Here is a 16,858-nt window from a genome sequence, read left to right on the forward strand (position 1 = left end):
GTGGCCATGGGCAGTGGCTGTGAGTTCCTGGGTTCAAGCCTCCTGTGCGTCACAATGTACATTCAGTTTCTGAAACAGGTCACTTGTTGACCACACTTCCGGGCAGCACATGCTGGGCTGCGCAGAGGAAGAGGCCGAACGTCTAACCGCTCAGCAGTCCATGAACTGTGCACAGGTTGTTCTGGGAACTTCAAAATAAACACGTGGGTGAAAACTGTATCATTCTTTTTCTATTGAATGAACAAGTAAACATTTAAAATTAGGACAAATGAGCTGGGCATGGTGGAGCATTCCTTTAATCTCAGTATTTGGGAGGCAGAGGCAGGAGGAACTCTGTGAGCTTGGGAAATAAAAATGAATGAATAAATAAATAAAAACAATAATAAAGTAAAATTCCCACAGTAAGTAGTGGCAGCTCTGTAAGTGAGTAAATCTGGATATTTTATTTCAAGTTATACAGAAGTCTGCTAATGTTGTTCAAACCAGAACGGAAGCAAGGTCAGGTAGAAAAGAACAGATCCAGTGTTTCTTCAGCCTGCCATGAAGGCTCCAGTGCGTGAGGAGTCAGCAGAGCAGGGGTGGGGCCTGACTTGCCCTCAGCTGGAGCTGTCCACGGCACTCACGGCAGGCCTGCTCGGTTCCCTCCAGGCCCAGGTGGCACCCCAGGCTAGGACTTGCTTTCCTCTTTCTCCTCAGTGAGTGTTTCCCACATTGGCTCCTTGATATGTTCTGGTAACTGCTGTATCTGTGTCTAAAACCAGAAACAAACCCAACTGTAATACAGTGTGGACCTTGAAATGGACTCTGCCTACAACCAGCTCTATTGACCTGCCACATCCTCCTGTTTCTCGTTGACACCCCCCCCCCCTTCAAGGAGAGGAGGGAGCATAAAGCATGGTGCATGAACTGTCTCACACCCAGTGACCTCGGGGCTGTCCTGTGGTCCCCAAGCCTAAACAACTGTTAGAGAGACTTCCACGGTGGCTCAATGAGGACGTGGGTGGTGGTGGGTCTAACTCTGTTCCCAGGGGGCCACAGGCCCTCACCCCCACAGCTAGGACAGACTATAGTACAACAACCCAGGTGGCCCTTTGGAGGCAGGAATTCAAGCCATACCTTTGTTACTTCCATGGCCACCCCTTCAGGTAGGTTCCGCTGGATATATTCCAAGTAGACGTTGGCTGTGCACCCAGTCAGGTGTTTTAACTGAAATGGAAACATGAAGACGTCCTGCCACCATGCCGGATCACAGACCTTTGAGTTCTCTGTCCCTATCACTCTCCACCATGCTCCCTCCAGTGATGAAGCCTGTTCTAAGAGATCTTACACAGAATCTCATTTTAAAACATACAGGAGGCTGGAGAGATGGCTTAGTAGTTACAAGCCCTGGCTGCTCTTGCAGAGGACCCAGGTTCAATTCCCAGCACCCACACAATGCCTCACAAGCACCTGTAACTCGTTTCAGGGGATCCAATTTCCGCTTCTCACCTCTGCTGGCTGTAGGCACATGTGACCCATCATCCACGCAGGCAGACCCCATACACAAAAATGACTAAAGCTAAAGAAGGTTTTGTTGTTGTTGTTTTGATAAGTAGGAGCCAACAAGATGGCTCAGCGGGTAAAGGCAGAGCCCTCGAAGCCTGACCATGTGACTACGATCCCCGGCACTCAGCGTGGTCAAAGCGGAGGACCCGCACCATGAGCTACCCTCTGACCTCCACACACGGGATGCGGCATGTGCCCCTCTCCCCACAAATAGATGTTGTTTGTTTGTTTTTTCAAGACAGGGTTTCTCTGTGTAGCCAGGGCTGTCCTGGAACTCACAGACTAGGCTGGCCTTGAACTCAGAGAGATCCACCTGCCTCTGCCTCCCCAGTGCTGGGATTAAAGGCGTGCGCCATCACCACTCAGCACAAATACATATATGTCAAAAAAAAAAAAAGAGAAAAGTATCGATGCCCTGACTGAACCTGAAGGGCTTTACGTTCAGCTACGTGCTAGAGAAAGGTTTTGGGTGTTGCACAGATGCAGATGGGCTGACTGAACCCACCTCTAAACATCTGTAGAGCGTCCTCATCTCATACTGAACTCTGTGCTTCTTAAAAATGTGCACCGACTTGAGCAGAGTGAATCGTTCTATTTTCCTTGGTGGTTCGTGTCTGAAATGAATGGACAGGACAAACTTCAGCTCAGTGACGTCCCACGTGAGTCACTGCTATCAAAGCCTCGGTCTGCAGCTTTGCAGGTCAGACCTGCTCAATTACAGGCACTGGCCGCCACTTACTGACTCCAATTGTCAAGCCTCATCTCTAACAGCTGCTTTCACAAATCTCAGGCCAAAATAAACACTGCAGACAGCAAGAGGAACCTTCCCCACAGCCCACCAAGCAGTGCCACGCAAGAATGAGCGCACGCGCACGCACACACACACACACACACACACACACACACGCACACTCAGGCCATCTGATACTTCCCAAGGCCCCCCCTCACGCACCAAGCATGCCAGTTATGAAGAGCGGCAACAGTGTGGACACAATTGCAATGTCTGCTGTGTTAGGGTAATTCACAGATACACTGACAATCCCAGAACAGTCTGTTTTGGGAAACAATTTAGTCTTTTGTTTGTGCTACAAGGACAGGCTGCCAAGGCCTCAGAGAGCCCTGCCCAACAGCAGAAGGAGAGGTGCCAAGGGGCGGCTCCACATACCCTGCAGTCACTTCGAGAGCTCATGAGCTCATCTTACTTGAGGCTCCCAGGGAGGCGGTGTTGCTCAGAATGGAGGTGTTAGCCACTGAGCCATCATGGCCAGATCTAATTGGATCAGAGCCTCAGAGCCTCCCTCTCATGGAGATCCAGATGGAAGGCTGCCTGGGCTTACTTACGTTAGTGCAATTTCTAGGAATGGTCTCTCTAATTTTCCTTGTTTACTCATTCTAGTACTTAACAATTTTAGCAGACACGAAGTAACACTGCTTCTCAAGATAATACAGGACACGCTTCAACTTTACCCACAAATTTATCCCATTTTACAAGCTCAGACCTACCTGGGATCACAGTCAGGTTCCTGGCTAATCACATGATGGCAGACAAGTCAGATTAGGAAAGGTCATACTCACACGTTAATAGAAATGCCAAGTTCTTTAGCAGCGAGAACGGCAAAATACTCATAACTGTCTAGTACAGCCTTGTCGTGGGCTTTCACTAAAATGGACAGGCGTTTATACAATGTGTCCGGCTCATCGGAAGTGCTTATCTGGAATAAAAGAGAGAAGTTTTGGTTTTGGTTCTTGTAATATTTATTACCAGCAAATTTAACATATTACTGATTGAACGACTTCAGAGTTTACTAATAAATGAGAAAAATAACAAGCAATGGTTGAAAACTACTAGCTTAACTACTTCCAAGTCACAGTGATCTGCCAAATGAGCTCCAACCTGTCAAAATCCACTGAGGACCAAACAACCTTCAAGGTTGTTACAAGATCACCATGAATGTTCCAAATTAATTATTACTGAGCCCCAGATTCTAGTGAGAAGGGATGCAGGGTCTGCTAACAGACGACCTGGGGAGGAGGCTGGGCCTGGAGAGCAGCTATCTTCTGGCAGCTGGAGAGAGAGAGAACCGTCTATTTCCCGGCTCTCCCGTGGACTCATGGTGAAGGTAGGGTAATGAATGACACTCGTGCTGAAGCTCACAGCATTCCCGTGAGGAAAAGCTACCAAGACACCAATTAAATGCTTACAAATCGTTAAACACGGCCATACAACTGCTAAACACTGTAATCACTATACAAAGCCCGGCTAGCTCTAGTCATCCCTTTTTATTAGCATTTATTCATGTATGGTTGGCCTGTCTTCACACAGAAATTACTCATGTCTAATTAAAATGTTATGACACTAGCTGGACCTTCCACACTAATACCTAAAGACCTTAGAAATAATGGGCTTGACATTTCTGACTATCTTCCATGAGGTGAATTATCTTCATTTCCTTCACCCATTAAACTGGTAAATGTTATTACTAATCCAGTGAGTCAGGGTTCAATTACTTCACCCCTGAAAAGAGAGCTACTTAGTAAACAGAAAGGCAGACATCTATTCTCAATTATTCCAAATAAGATGGTTGGAAAAACAGAATTAACTATCTTTACATCAAAATTGGGGATGGAGAGAAGGTTTGCAGTCCTAAGATGTGTTGTTTGATTCTTGCAGGGTTTGTTTTATTATTTAAATTCTTGTGGTATTAGAGAGTTCTAGGTAAGAACTCTGCTAGTGAGCTAGCCTCGAGATTCCCTATTGGCTTTTAAAGCTGTTGTGAATTTATCGATTTAGCTTGGAATAGTTAGACATCTAACTATTATTACAAGGTCTGATTTCTCAGAGGTCCTCAAGTGACAAGGACAAGTAGTGAGGAGACTGTGTGTGTGTGTGTGTGTGTGGTTTGCGCACACACTCGAGCTCTGACATGCCCTGAAGGCGGCCCAAGGACAACTTCTCTACTATGTGGGTTCTGGGAAATGAACTCAGGTCAGGTTGATCAAGGGCCTCTACCCACAACCACCTTTCTGGTCTTCCAGGTCACTGTAACAAACATTCGACGTGCACTAACTTGTCTGTGTGCATGCCATGGCACACATACGGTGGTCAGGACACCTTGTGGGAATGGCTCTCACCTTTTACCGTTCGGGTCCTAGGGCTGCACTCAGGACGTCAGGCTGAGTGGTAAGTGCCGTTACCACTGAGTCAGCTCACTGGCTGGACCATCTATTCTGAAACAGGGTTTCTCACGGAACCTGGAGCTTACTGACTGGGCTAGACTAGCAGGCCAGCAAGCCCCAGGGACTCCTCATTTAGTCCCCCTCAGCACTGGGATTACAAGCGCATGCTGCTGCCCCCAGCTTTCTATGTATGCTGGAGATCCAAGCTTGGGTTCTCACACGGTGCTCCAGCCTTCCGCCACTTCTTATACACAGGCCTGGCCGGGGAGCATCTGAGTTGGAGACCAGCATTTATACACAGTCATGGATATTTCTCTTTCTTTTTTTCCCCCAAAGATTTATTTATTTTTTATGTACACTGGGGCTTTGCCTGCATGTATGTCTGTGTGAGGATGCCAGATTCTCTAGAATTGTAGTTACAGAGAGTTGTGAACTGCCATGCTGTGGAATAATCCTTTCGTACACTGTAAAGATCTGCCACTCAAATTGGTTTAATAAAAAGCTGACTGGCTGATAGCCAGGCAGGAAGAATAGGACTGCCTAGGCTATGTGCAACCCCATCTCAAAAAACAGCAACAGCAGAGGGAGTTACAGTAACAATTTGTTACTGTGGGGCGACCAAACTAAAGATGCTAGGAAGAAGGGCAGAGTCAGCAGAGTCACCAGCCAGACCGAGAAAAAGCCATGGGCCTTGGGGTAGCACACAGATGAAAAGAAATGGGTTAAGTTGTAAGAGCTACTTAGTAATAAGCCAGAGCAATCAGCCTAACATTTGTAATCCAGTCTCCTTGTTGGTTATTTGGGAATTGGTGGGCATCACTGCCCGGCTTTTGTTTTGTTTTTTAAAAGGTAGAAATGGAAGGATTTGGAATTTTTACAACTTTAGAAAAAAAATCCCAATGCGCTGTGATGATGCACACCTTTAATCCCAGCACTCAGGAGGCAGAGGCAGGCAAAACTTGATCTCTAAGTTCAAGGCCAGCCTGGCCTACAGAGTGAGTTCTAGGACAGCCAGGGTTACCCAGAGAAACCCTGCCTTGAAAAAAACAACAAAAAGAGAAAAAAAAGAAAAAAAATCCCAAGCAAGAGTTAGGAGTAAAGACATATCTGTAACCTTATCACAATACAAGGCAGGAAGATTAGGAGTTCAAGGTTATCCTTGGCTACATAACTCATTCAAGACTAGCCTGGGCTAGACAGCATTCTTGTCTTAAACTCTACAAGGTCACATAGCTACGTGTGTATTCCCGCTGTGCCAACGATCTGCATCAATGTCAACAGAGCACGGCGAATGCCCAGGCCCAATATTCAAAAGAAAAGACTTGAAGGCTACAGAAAGATTACTTTTCTGTAACATCGAAGATCCAGCATCACTAATTATCGCACTCCTGAATTATGCTGAGCTAAGAGTAAGAGAGCACTCAGTAGTTACCTGGGATAAACGCCACACCCCCTAGGACTTACTGTGACAGCATGAAAACAGTGAGGGGGGAGGGGAGGACGGGGGATGGGGGTGGGGTGGGGGCTGGCTCCCAGGGACCTCAGGAGTCCGCAATGTGCATCTGCCAGTGTTCTAGGGTAAAATGGTAAGGTGTGTGGGAAGTAGGCCAGAATGAAATAATCAGGAAAAAACAAAATCAAATTGTTACTGTAACTCCCTCTGCTGTTGCTGTTTTTTGAGATGGGGCTGCAGTAGCCCAGGCAGTCCTTGAACTTGCTATGTGATTGAGGATCTCTTACCTCCAGCTCCTAAGTGCTGGAGCCAGAGGCCTGCCCTGCCACGCCCTGCCGAAAGGGGGTTTCCTACCGTCGGTTTGGTCAAATCCCTTGGAACATCAACGTGCAGGTTTGACAACGGTGCCCACTTCACACTGGTGCTGCTGTGTGGGAAGAGAGGTCTCAGTCAGACAGCACGGAGCCCATTTTCTAGCACAATGACCACATCCAGTCGAATACTTACAGCAGGAGGCCGCCCGTTTGGGCCGTACTGTGCTTAGAACCATTTACAGACAAATTCCCCAGTTCCTAAAAAGAAGGGAGATGCAGGAGTCAGAAACAAAGTCAGTCCACCCCAAGTCAGAAGGTGCATGGTGCTCAGTTAAGGGTCTTGATTTTTCAGAGGAAGATACTGGGCACGAAAATGACCAAATCAGATTTCATCAAAAACAAAGTGCTTACTGCTCTTAGGACCCCGGTTCAGTTCCAGTACCCACAACCTTCTCTAACTCCAGGGCATCTGGTGACCTCTGGCCTCCATGGGCACTCACATGCATGTGATGCACAGAAAACTCAGATAGATAGGTACACACACAGCAACACTCAGCTAGGCATGATGCCTTTGACTGGAGTACTTAGGAGGTGGAGCAGGAAGACCCCTGAGTTCAAGGACAGCCAGATCTAGAATGACTGTCTCAGAAACAAAACAGAACAACAAAAATCTTTTAAAATTACATGTCTGTATGATTTAATCTGTTAACAACTGGAATAATCTTTGCTTGGCTACAGCACCTTGTCTGTAAAGAAATACAGCACACACCACGCCCATACCCATCATTACTTCTGGGCAAGCCACCCAAACCCTGTTGGTGAGCGCCCCCTGGTGGAACTGTTTTAGGAGGCAATCGGCACTGTTCAGAACTGTGGTTTCTCATCCACCCAGTAATCCTTTAAACTTGCCAGACTGAACAGTGTAGCCCTGAAAATCAGAAATAATAATAATGATGATGATAATAAAATAAAATAAAAACACAACAAAGATGGAAATAGCAGGGAAGCACAGTAAGGCTTAAACAACTAACAGTGCATTTAAAACAGCCTGTTTTCAATGGCCTAGTGGTGAATGAACACCTTTAATGCCAGCACTCGGGAGGCAGAAGCAGGAGATCTGTGAGTTTGGGCCAGACTGGTCTACAGAGCAAGTGCCAGGACTACACCGAGACCCTGTTTCAAAACAAACAAACCCCCAAAGCAGCCATGCTTCTGCTTCCTTGTTCTCCACTCATGCCGTGAGACACCAGCATCCAATCTGACTTGGCTTCCATGCAGGAACAGAGAGCAGGCACAATGCAAGAGCATGAGTGATTCCTCACTCCACTCACTCATATAGTAGGCTCTCCTACATCGGTGACCCCAACCCTAAGAAGCATGATGACTCCCAGTCATATTCATCTCTAAAATAGGTTTGTTTCTGAGACAGGGTTGCATGCAGCACCACCTGGCCTCCAGCTGGACAGATGACAGTGGCCTTGAGCTCCCAATGTTTGCCTTCACCTCCAAGTGTGGGTTGTGAACCACCGCACCTAGCGTTAAGTCTTTGAGGGCTTGGGTGTGTGCAGATCTGGCTGGAAAACGTTTTTCTTACAAGTGCAAAGATTTCAGTCTCTAGCATCATATTTTTCTTTAAAAAATGACTTCATTTGTATGGATGTGTCTACATGCATGTCCATGTATGTGCAGGTGCAAGTGTGTGGAGGCTAGAGGAAGCTGTTGGGTGTCCTCTGTCCCCTATAGGGTGTCACCTATTTCTTTAAGGCAGGGTCTCTCCCCGTCCCCAAACTTGAGTTTTCTTGGCTAGTCTGGAAGCCAGAAAGCTTCAGGAGCCCTCCTGTGACCCCTGGTAGGTGGGGTCACAGGTGAGCAGGAAAGCCCTGCTCCTGGGGCTGCACCCCAGCCCTCACAGCTGTGCAGCACCCCAGCCCTCACAGCTGTGCAGCATCCCAGCCCTCACAGACCGTGGATATGAAAGTGTGGCTAGGACCTCTCAGGAATCCTTAAGACCTTTCAGGAGGTCTGTAACCAAAACTGTTTTCATAATAACACTGGACCTGTTTCAAGACTTATCTGTTTCCATTCTCTCACAAGTGGACAGTGGATCTTTCCAAAGCTGCATATAAAGGCGGAATGCAGAAACAGACTCGAGGATAAAGCATCAGGCACTTAAACATTACTCTTCATTAAATTTGCTTTTGAAAACCATTTTTCTCAAGTGTTAACCATTTAACATGTGAAGACTCCAAGGCAGAGGACCTGAGTTCCACTGAAGGCTAAGAATGCTGTTCAGTGGCAGGACCTTTGTCTGGTGTGGGCAAGGCCCTGGGTTCAATCTTTAGCATGAATTTTATTTTTATTTTTTCTTTTTTTGAGACACAAGCTCAGAGAAGCTAGTCTATTTTTGAACTCTGTGTGCAGCTGAGAATGACTTTGAACTTCTGATCCTCTTGCCTCAACACCTCAAGTGCTGGTAGTTTAGTGTGGGCCAGCACTTCCTGGTTTATGTGGTACTGTAAAACCAACCATCTTTAGGCACATTAGTCAAGCACTCTAGACATGGAGTTACATTCTCAGGCCCCCTTTTTTTCATTCATTTGTTTCTTTTGGGTGGTGGTGGTGGTGGTGTTCGAAACAGAGTTTCTCTGTGTAGCCCTGGCTGTCCTGGACCTCGATCTGGCTGGTCTCAAACTCACAGAGATCTGCCTGCCTCTGCCTCCCAAGCGCTGGGATGTGTCTTTATTTTTGGGGACAGTCTCGATATGCAGGCCAGGCTGGTGGCAATCTTCTTGCTTCCCAAGTGCTGGTATCACATCCATCACATCCAGTTCTCAGCTTAATTTTCTAAACTACTAAATGGCCGCTGGAGCCCCAGCCCTGCCCGCCCCCGGGGCCCGCTGCCCGCCCCCCAGACCCGCTGCCCGCCCCCGAGGCTCCCTGTCCGCCCCCGAGGCCCGCTGCCCGCCCCCTGGCGCCCGGGCTGTCTTCAGCGCCCTTCCTAACGTGCAGGGCGGGTTTTGAACAGACGTTTCCCACTTTCCCGCCCCGCCAGGCCACAGCTCTCGCTCCCATCTCAGCAACCGGCGTGGGATCCCGAGAGGGAAGAACCAGCCCTTTCCTTGTCGCTGCTCATTAACCCACGGCAGCAGCCCTGCAGGAGGCCCCGGACCGGGGCAGCGGGGGGCAGCGAGACCCAGCGGCCGCGCCCACGGCCCGCCCGGCCCCGCCCGCCCCTTTACCTGCTGCAGGCGCCTGCACACAGCCGCACACGCCGCGCGCGCCGCCATCTTGGTGCCCTGACCTCCCAGGATCGCTTCCGGGGTCACGGCGTTGTTCTCGGACCATAGAGTTCGACAAAGAGAGAGAGAGAGTCTCCTGGTGTTCCCGCACTGAAACAACCACAGAGATGTGGTTCTTTTTTTTTTTTTTTTTATATATATATATATATATATATAATTTTATTTAAAATTTAGATCCCTATTCCCACACTCTAATAAGCTGTATAATTTTTGTTTAGAATTTTTCTGCAAACATACTACAATAAGCTTCTTTTATTTGGAGACAAAATACAGTGGCACTACTGGAAGGAATATCACAACATTACATTTTTATCTTAAAGGACAAGCAAACTTTCAGGGCTGATATGGGATAAGCATGGTTGAGACTGGCTACCTTCTGGCAGTTCACTGCATCTGGATATTTCTGAAAAGTATACAGAAGCTCTTGGATTTTAAAAATATCTTAAAATACATTTTAGATGAAAAAATTGTAAAAGTTCTGCTTATAAGTTTAACTTTTTTCCACAATTACAACATTTAAAACAAAGTTTTGTTGATTGATGTTTTAAGCATTTAAATTTTGAATGCTAAAAACAATTCTATCCTACAATTTCGGGGTCAGGGAATAAATCCATCCTTAACTTTTGTTTCATGGATGTAAACAGAAATCCAGCAGAGGTCATCATTATTTAGTACAACCAGTAAATAAATGTGAGAAGATTCTTATCTGTACCAAATACTTCTTCAGATTGTTATATTTTTTTTAAAAAAGCATGAAATAATTCATTTAAAAGCCAACTAACAGCGCATAAATAAAATATTTACTTTCTAAGAAAAATTGTAGCTTATCATCAAATTGTTTACTTGTCCTTTACTTTTTTCAGGCAAACAAAACTGCCCCTCAATGCACTTCATCTTGGTAAGCATAAGCATGTTATATTCTCCTTAGAGAAAAATCTGTACAGAATTTCACTGTATCTACCACACTTTATTTTAAAATTTCCTCTTCCACTTAGAAAATGACTTCACCACAGATTTAAATGTGTACTGGTATTAAAACATTGACACCCCAAGAACTGATTCATCCATAATTGAGGCTGGATCAAAGAAATCAGGCTTCAGTTCTGTTCTCTCCCGTCTATTCTTTGATGGTGGCAAGTCTATATCCATGGTGTCAAAGTCCATTCCCTCATTAAGATCCTCAATTCTTCCTTCTGAGGACATCATAACATCTTCAACAATTGGCTCTTCATCATCTTCCATTAGGCTTGTACCACGCCGATTATAATCAAGAGGAGTTTGATGGTGCTCTGTCTGCATTGGATAGACACTCATGAAGCTATCCTCAGGCCGTAATCTTTTCGGTTCTCTCATAATAGTGGAGGTGAGCTGTGGTGTCTGCATCATAACAGGGGTATGCAGTGTTTGCTCTCTGCTTAACCACATACTGTCACTACTACTGCTTTCTTCAGGGAGCGCAAGTTGCATGCCTTCAACCACTTTCCGTTTTCCTGTAGATGGTTTTGATTTTTTACTCCGTACAGTTGACCCCCGACTGCTCATCCCACTAATGACTGACATGGTATCATCATCACCACCAGCTAGCAAAGAATTTCGGTAAGACATCAGAGGAAGCCATACATCTTCTCTTCGGAGTGACATCTGGAAGGTCATGAACTTTTCCAAATAAACATACACTGTTCTTTTATCTTGTCGGAGCAGTTTAGAAGAAAATTCACTGAGAATATCAAGAAATGCCAAATTTAAAGGTGGATGGCTCTCCCCTTGTGGATTAGGCTCCTTAAAAGCAAACTCTATGCCATCTTTGTGAAGCATGGCAATGGCTTCTCTTGTTTTCAGTTGGTCAAGTCCAAAAGTCAAAGCAAAACGTCGAGCAAGTTCTTTTATGCCACTAAATGTTGACGATGATCTATCAAAATTGTAGCCATTCTCTTGTATCATCTCATTAAAAAGCTGTTGCAAACTGAGAATAAGGGTCTTAGCACACTGAATTTTGTCAATTTGCCTCGTTTTACTCATGGTTTCTTTGATGATATCTCCATAATCATTATAATACTTCATATACTGCTTGAAGATATCTGCAGCTGTATTCATCTCCACCACAGTATATACAATTAGCTTACAAAATGCTGCAAGTAAATTTCTCCTCTTGTGCAAAGCTTCAATTTTACTGGCCTCATCCTCTTGCTGACCATCTGCACTATTACTATCATCATCCTGTTCAATGAAGACATGATCCAAAATAAAGCTGAGCAACTCAGACTGCAATGAAGAATCAGGAGTATAAACTAATGGTTCTAACATGTCTCGCCCTCCAGACATAATCTGATGACTGAAGATCATCAAAATATCACACAGAATAGTGAAGGCCTGCTCCTTAACAGTAGTATTTACGTTGGTCAAGTAATGTTGGCATATCTGACAAAATACCCTCATTTGTTTCTTTAAACGCAGTAAGAGACGTGGTTCTTTGATTTTTTTTTTTTAATTTCGACTTTATTTGCTTGTCTATTATTAACTCATTCATTTACGTTTTTGAATGGGCGTGTCGCTTTTGTGGTTTGGGTAAACTGGCTTCAGCCCCTATCCAGTTACCAAGTTCTATCTAAATGCTGTTTATCCTAAAATCCTGTTTCAGTTTGGTTGGAGACAAAACACAACGAAACACATGCTTGGAAAGAAATTTACTGCTACTACTGAGTCCAAATTCTAACATTCTACCTTGTTGCAAAAGCCATTTTATTCTTAAACTTTCTTCACACCAACTGGAATGCTTGGTTTATTAATGGAAAATTTTAAGCTTTGTTTTTCAAAATGTCTTCACATGCAATTCAACATATTGGAAAACTCTACAGTTAGGAGCTCTGGTTTCTATTTAGCTGGGCGACTTGTTCAAATGTCTTCCCTACTCTGAACGCATTTTCTCATATGCCAAGTAGAGATGAGAGGATAGAGTGTTCTTATAGTAGAAGATTAAATAAGATGCTGGCATAGTGTTTAGTACAATACCTGCCACATGATAAATGCCATCATTTGTCACATAGATTTCTTCTACATCCTGAGTCTTAAGAGGTTGTTGGGGAGATGAATGAGGATCAACTTAATGAGGACAGATAGTATCTCAAGAAAGCACCATGCCAATGTAAAGTCTTGTCTCCCCAAGTAGGTATTGGTTGCCTCATTCAGCAGTCAAGAAAACTAAGCCCAGAGTAGAATGCTTTGGTCCAGATGGTACAAAGGGATGAAAGATCTAAGAGTATGAACCACTTTCTACTCCCCAGGCTGGCTATGCGGGGGTATTTCCATGCCTCAATATGGAAACAGAATCTTCATTAGTGCTTGGCTGGACTTGGCTATGTCCTACCTCGACAGGCAACCCAGCGGCCTCCTCAGAATTAGGCTCTCTCTAAATCATGACATTCAGGGTGGTCTCTCTCAGCCAGTAGTCTGTTCTGACAGTACCCCAACCTTCATCTCCCTGCTACTTCTAAACTTTGCATCCATGGCTCTGTGTGGCCCTTCCCTGATGGCTCTTCTGCCAGTCTCCTGTCCTTCTGGGTGGTCTCAGCTAGGTGAGTGTGCCACACCCTTAATGATGGTAATGACTTTCACTTAGGTACCTAATCAATCTCATCCTCACGAAAATAATTGTATCTTAATTTTTAGGTGGGGAAACTGAGGCACGGAGACTAGTTGAATTGGTCGAGGTCAGATGAGGAGTTACAACTGAACCCATAATCATCTTCACAATCCTGGTTCAAGGCCTGCTCTACCCTGTGCAGTGGGCTGGTCTGTCTGTGATGATGATCAGCTTTTGTTGTCTCTTTGGGAGGAGAGGACTGAAGGTACCCACCCCCACTACACCCCACTTCACAAAGAAAAGGGAGTTGTGTTTTATTGACTTGGTGGCATGATCTGCTAAATGGAACCAGAGAGATGTGCTTTATGCAGCCTTAGGACTGGATGCCCTCCACTCCTCAGAGGCCTTGGCCTTTCTCTTGATGGGCTCTCTCAGCTGAGATTCAGCTTTCTCAGGACTCTACAAATGGCCATCGCAGCTGCCTTTGGTTCCTCAGATTTCTCCACGTCTGTGCTCAAATGTGGGGATTTACTGAGATCCCCTCATTCTCCTCATCTAAGTCATGTCATAAGTCATAAACTGTATTTCAGTGTAATGCCTCAGGGGCAAGTGTGAACCTTGTGCAATTAGCCAGGACAAGGTGGGAGTCACCATGTCTAAGTCAGGGTTTCTATTGCTTTCACAAAACACCATGACCAAAGCAAAGTGGGGGGATCAAAAGATTTTTTTGGCTCACACTTCCATATGACAGTTCATCATCAAAGGAAGTCAGGCTAGGAACTCAAGCAGGCCGGGAACCTGGAGGCAGGAGCTGATGCAGCAGTACAACCATGGAGAGGAGCTGCTTCCTGGCCTGCTCCTCATGGCCTGCTCAGTCTGCTTTCTTATAGAACCCAGGACCACCAGCCCAAGGGTAACCCCACCCACAATGTCCTGGGCCCCCCCACATCAATCACTAATTAAGAAAACGCCCTATAGGCTTGTCTACCGCTGAATCTTAGGGAGAAGTTTTCTTAATCAAGGTTCCCTCCTCTCAGATGACTTTAGCTTGTCCAGCACCCACTATAAAGGAAAAGGCCAGGTTTTGCCAGCAGCAGAGCTGGCACGGCAGGGTCAGCCACTTTCATATCCTGTGCAAAACACACACTTGTATTGCATGTTGCAAAAAGGAGTTGGCACACACACACACACACACACACACACACACACACACACACACACACACGGTGTGCTTCGTCCAGTTAACTCTTCCTCCCAGCCCCATGTCCCTGGAGGAGGTTTGATACGGACAGACACTAACCAGATTCATGGTTCCCCCCCAACATATTTTATTTATTAATTGTGTGTGTGTGTGTGTGTGTGTGTGTGTGTGTGTGTGTGTGTGTGTGTAAGTCAGAGAACTTTTGGGAAGTGGTTTTCTGGGTCCTGGGGAATTGAACTCAGGTCTCCAGGCTTGGCAGAAAGAACCTTTACCTGTTGAGTCATCTTGGTGGCCTCTACATTCAGGGTTTCAAGCAGAGTTTGGGGCCAAAGATCCATGGAGTGAGGGAGGAGTGCACGGGGGTGACAATGAGAGGCACAGACACCTCAAATCTCAGAGACCTGGCCAATCACTGCCCAGAGGGGAGAGACTGACCTCCAAATGACAGACAGCTATAGCGAGAAATTCACAGAGTCTGCTTAAAGGGCTAAGAGATTTATTAAGAAAGGAAAACTCACAAGACAGAACAGAGGGATTGTCGCAGAGTCCTGGAAAATGTGAGGCAAGGTCCCACGCTGTTCTTCTGCACCTGAGACTGTCCCAGCATCTAAGTTCCATGCGGGAGCGAAGAGAGAGGCCTATGTACATCTCAGATCTTAAGGGTCTCCTCAAGGCCATGCCCCAGGGGCATGTACTTCAAGGTCATAGGCAGGTAGGGCAGTTACCTGCTGTATCTCTAGGGGCAGGGCTTCAAGGTCATAGAACAGCCATCCACTACAGACTGCTTTTGTTATGGAATATTATTTTAAGATGTGTCACATTTGTTTATTCTGTGGAGCTTTTGTTTAATGATGCAAAGATGTGTTGTATTCTTTTATGTTGCATTTGTTTAACTCTGTGAAGCTTTGCCTGTCTAAAACACCTGATGGTCTAATAAAGAGCTGAATGGCCAATAGCAAGGATGGGCTGGCAGGAGAGAGAATAAACAGAAGGAGAAAAAGAGGGAGGAGGAAGAGAGATCAAAGAGCGAGAAAAGAAGGGGCCAGCCACAGAGTAAGAGTGAAAGATTACAGAAGGAAAGGAAAAAGCCCAGAGGCAAAAGGTAGATGGGATAATGTAAGAAAAGCTGGCTAGAAACAAGCCAAGCGAAGGCTGGGCATTTACAAGGAATAATAAGCCCCTGTGTCATGATTTGGGAGCTGGGTGGCAGGCCCCCAAAAGAGTAAAGAGTCCAAAGAGGAAAAAACAACTGACAACATACCTTTGCTCCCCCATATGATCTGCTGGTAAGAGATGAGACTTCAGGTCAGTTTTTAGGCTGTTAGTCCACAGTCTGCTTGGCAGCTCTCTGGATGAAGTGTAGTTTTAAAGATTCAATTCTTGTCTCTGCTCATTGGTTTCTTTAGGCCACAGGCAGCAGGTGAGTCTGGAAACTCCGGGTATAGACAGGACCCTGGGAGCATGCTGTGTGGGCACCAGCAGCGTTCTGAAGCTGGGCAGATACTACAGTTCCCTTTCCTACAGCCGGAACTTTGAAACATCTCACCCCGCTGAGAGGAGCAGTTCTAGAGAGTTCCTGCAAGGGCACCTTGCTTTCGGCCCAGAAAGCAGGAGTAAGCAAATCTGGGTTCCATCCTATTTTGACTGTTTCAATTGCTCTGTTTTTGAAGAGAGCCCCCTTCAAAAGATTCATTCTCTCCCTTTATGCATGCATGCATGTATGTATGTGTACACTCTGTGTGTGTGTGCCTCCTGAGTGTCATGTCCTGGAGGTCAGAGTATAACTCTCAGAAGTTGGTTCTCTCTTCCCACTCTGGGATCCAGGGATCCGACTCAGGTCGTTAGGCCCCTTGTCTGCTGAGCCATCCCACCATCTCTTTTTGAGAGAGAGTCGTGTGTAGCCCAGGCTGGCCTGGAACTTGCTCTGTAGCCGATGCTGGTCTTGAACTCCTGACCTTAGTACTTCCACCTTCCAGGCACTAGGATCATAGGCAAGCACATCCGTACTCAACTCTGCCTCTCTTGCATAAGGGAAGCAATCCACCTCTCTAGAGCTTTTGTTGTTTAGAATTATTAATTTTATTTTCCCCAAATATTATTTTATAGTTCTTTTATGTAGAGATATCTGTGATCCATAGATCATGTCTGTTTCTCTTATGGATGTATTGCTCAATTCCTTAAAATGTCTTCCTAATTATATTTTAATTTAAAAACCCATCCGGTTTCTTAGAACATACATCTCAGCTGACTGGCTGTGCCTGGGGAAGATGAACCTTGCTGAATTCAAAT

General features: G+C 45.7%; 1 protein-coding gene and 1 pseudogene across 4 annotated transcripts; both read right to left on the reverse strand.

Moving 5' to 3' along the window:
• Positions 1–418: 418 nt before the first annotated feature.
• On the reverse strand, positions 419–9,799 carry Mrps10 (mitochondrial ribosomal protein S10). 4 transcript variants are annotated; one of them, XM_076557696.1, is made up of 7 exons: positions 9,729–9,799; positions 6,683–6,747; positions 6,530–6,599; positions 3,121–3,257; positions 2,051–2,159; positions 1,117–1,206; positions 419–751 (listed from the first exon to the last, which is right to left on the reverse strand). In XM_076557696.1, the coding sequence occupies exons 1-7, from the start codon at positions 9,774–9,776 to the stop codon at positions 668–670; spliced, it is 603 nt and encodes a 200-aa protein (XP_076413811.1). In that variant the 5' UTR covers positions 9,777–9,799; the 3' UTR covers positions 419–667. The 4 variants fall into 4 exon arrangements, with proteins under 4 accessions (XP_076413811.1, XP_076413810.1, XP_076413813.1 ...); XM_076557695.1 differs by having other exon boundaries at positions 6,530–6,602; XM_076557698.1 differs by lacking the exon at positions 9,729–9,799 and adding an exon at positions 9,526–9,641.
• A 132-nt stretch (positions 9,800–9,931) lies between these two features.
• Positions 9,932–12,240, reverse strand: LOC143269949 (cohesin subunit SA-2 pseudogene; annotated as a pseudogene).
• Between the last annotated feature and the right edge of the window lie 4,618 nt (positions 12,241–16,858).

This window comes from Peromyscus maniculatus, chromosome 21 (genome assembly GCF_049852395.1).
Source record: "Peromyscus maniculatus bairdii isolate BWxNUB_F1_BW_parent chromosome 21, HU_Pman_BW_mat_3.1, whole genome shotgun sequence".
In the NCBI taxonomy this organism is placed as follows: Eukaryota; Metazoa; Chordata; class Mammalia; order Rodentia; family Cricetidae; genus Peromyscus; species Peromyscus maniculatus.

Bases quoted from the DNA above. Each gene is read 5' to 3' on its own strand.
- Mrps10 (XM_076557695.1), bottom strand. From the start codon at position 9,776: ATGGCGGCGCGCGCGGCGTGTGCGGCTGTGTGCAGGCGCCTGCAGCAG. The intron at 6,603-6,682 runs GTAAGTATTCGA...CTTCCCACACAG, and splicing joins CAAACGGGCGGCCTCCTGCT to CAGCACCAGTGTGAAGTGGG. The intron at 3,258-6,529 runs GTAGGAAACCCC...CTTTTATTCCAG, and splicing joins GGGATTTGACCAAACCGACG to ATAAGCACTTCCGATGAGCC.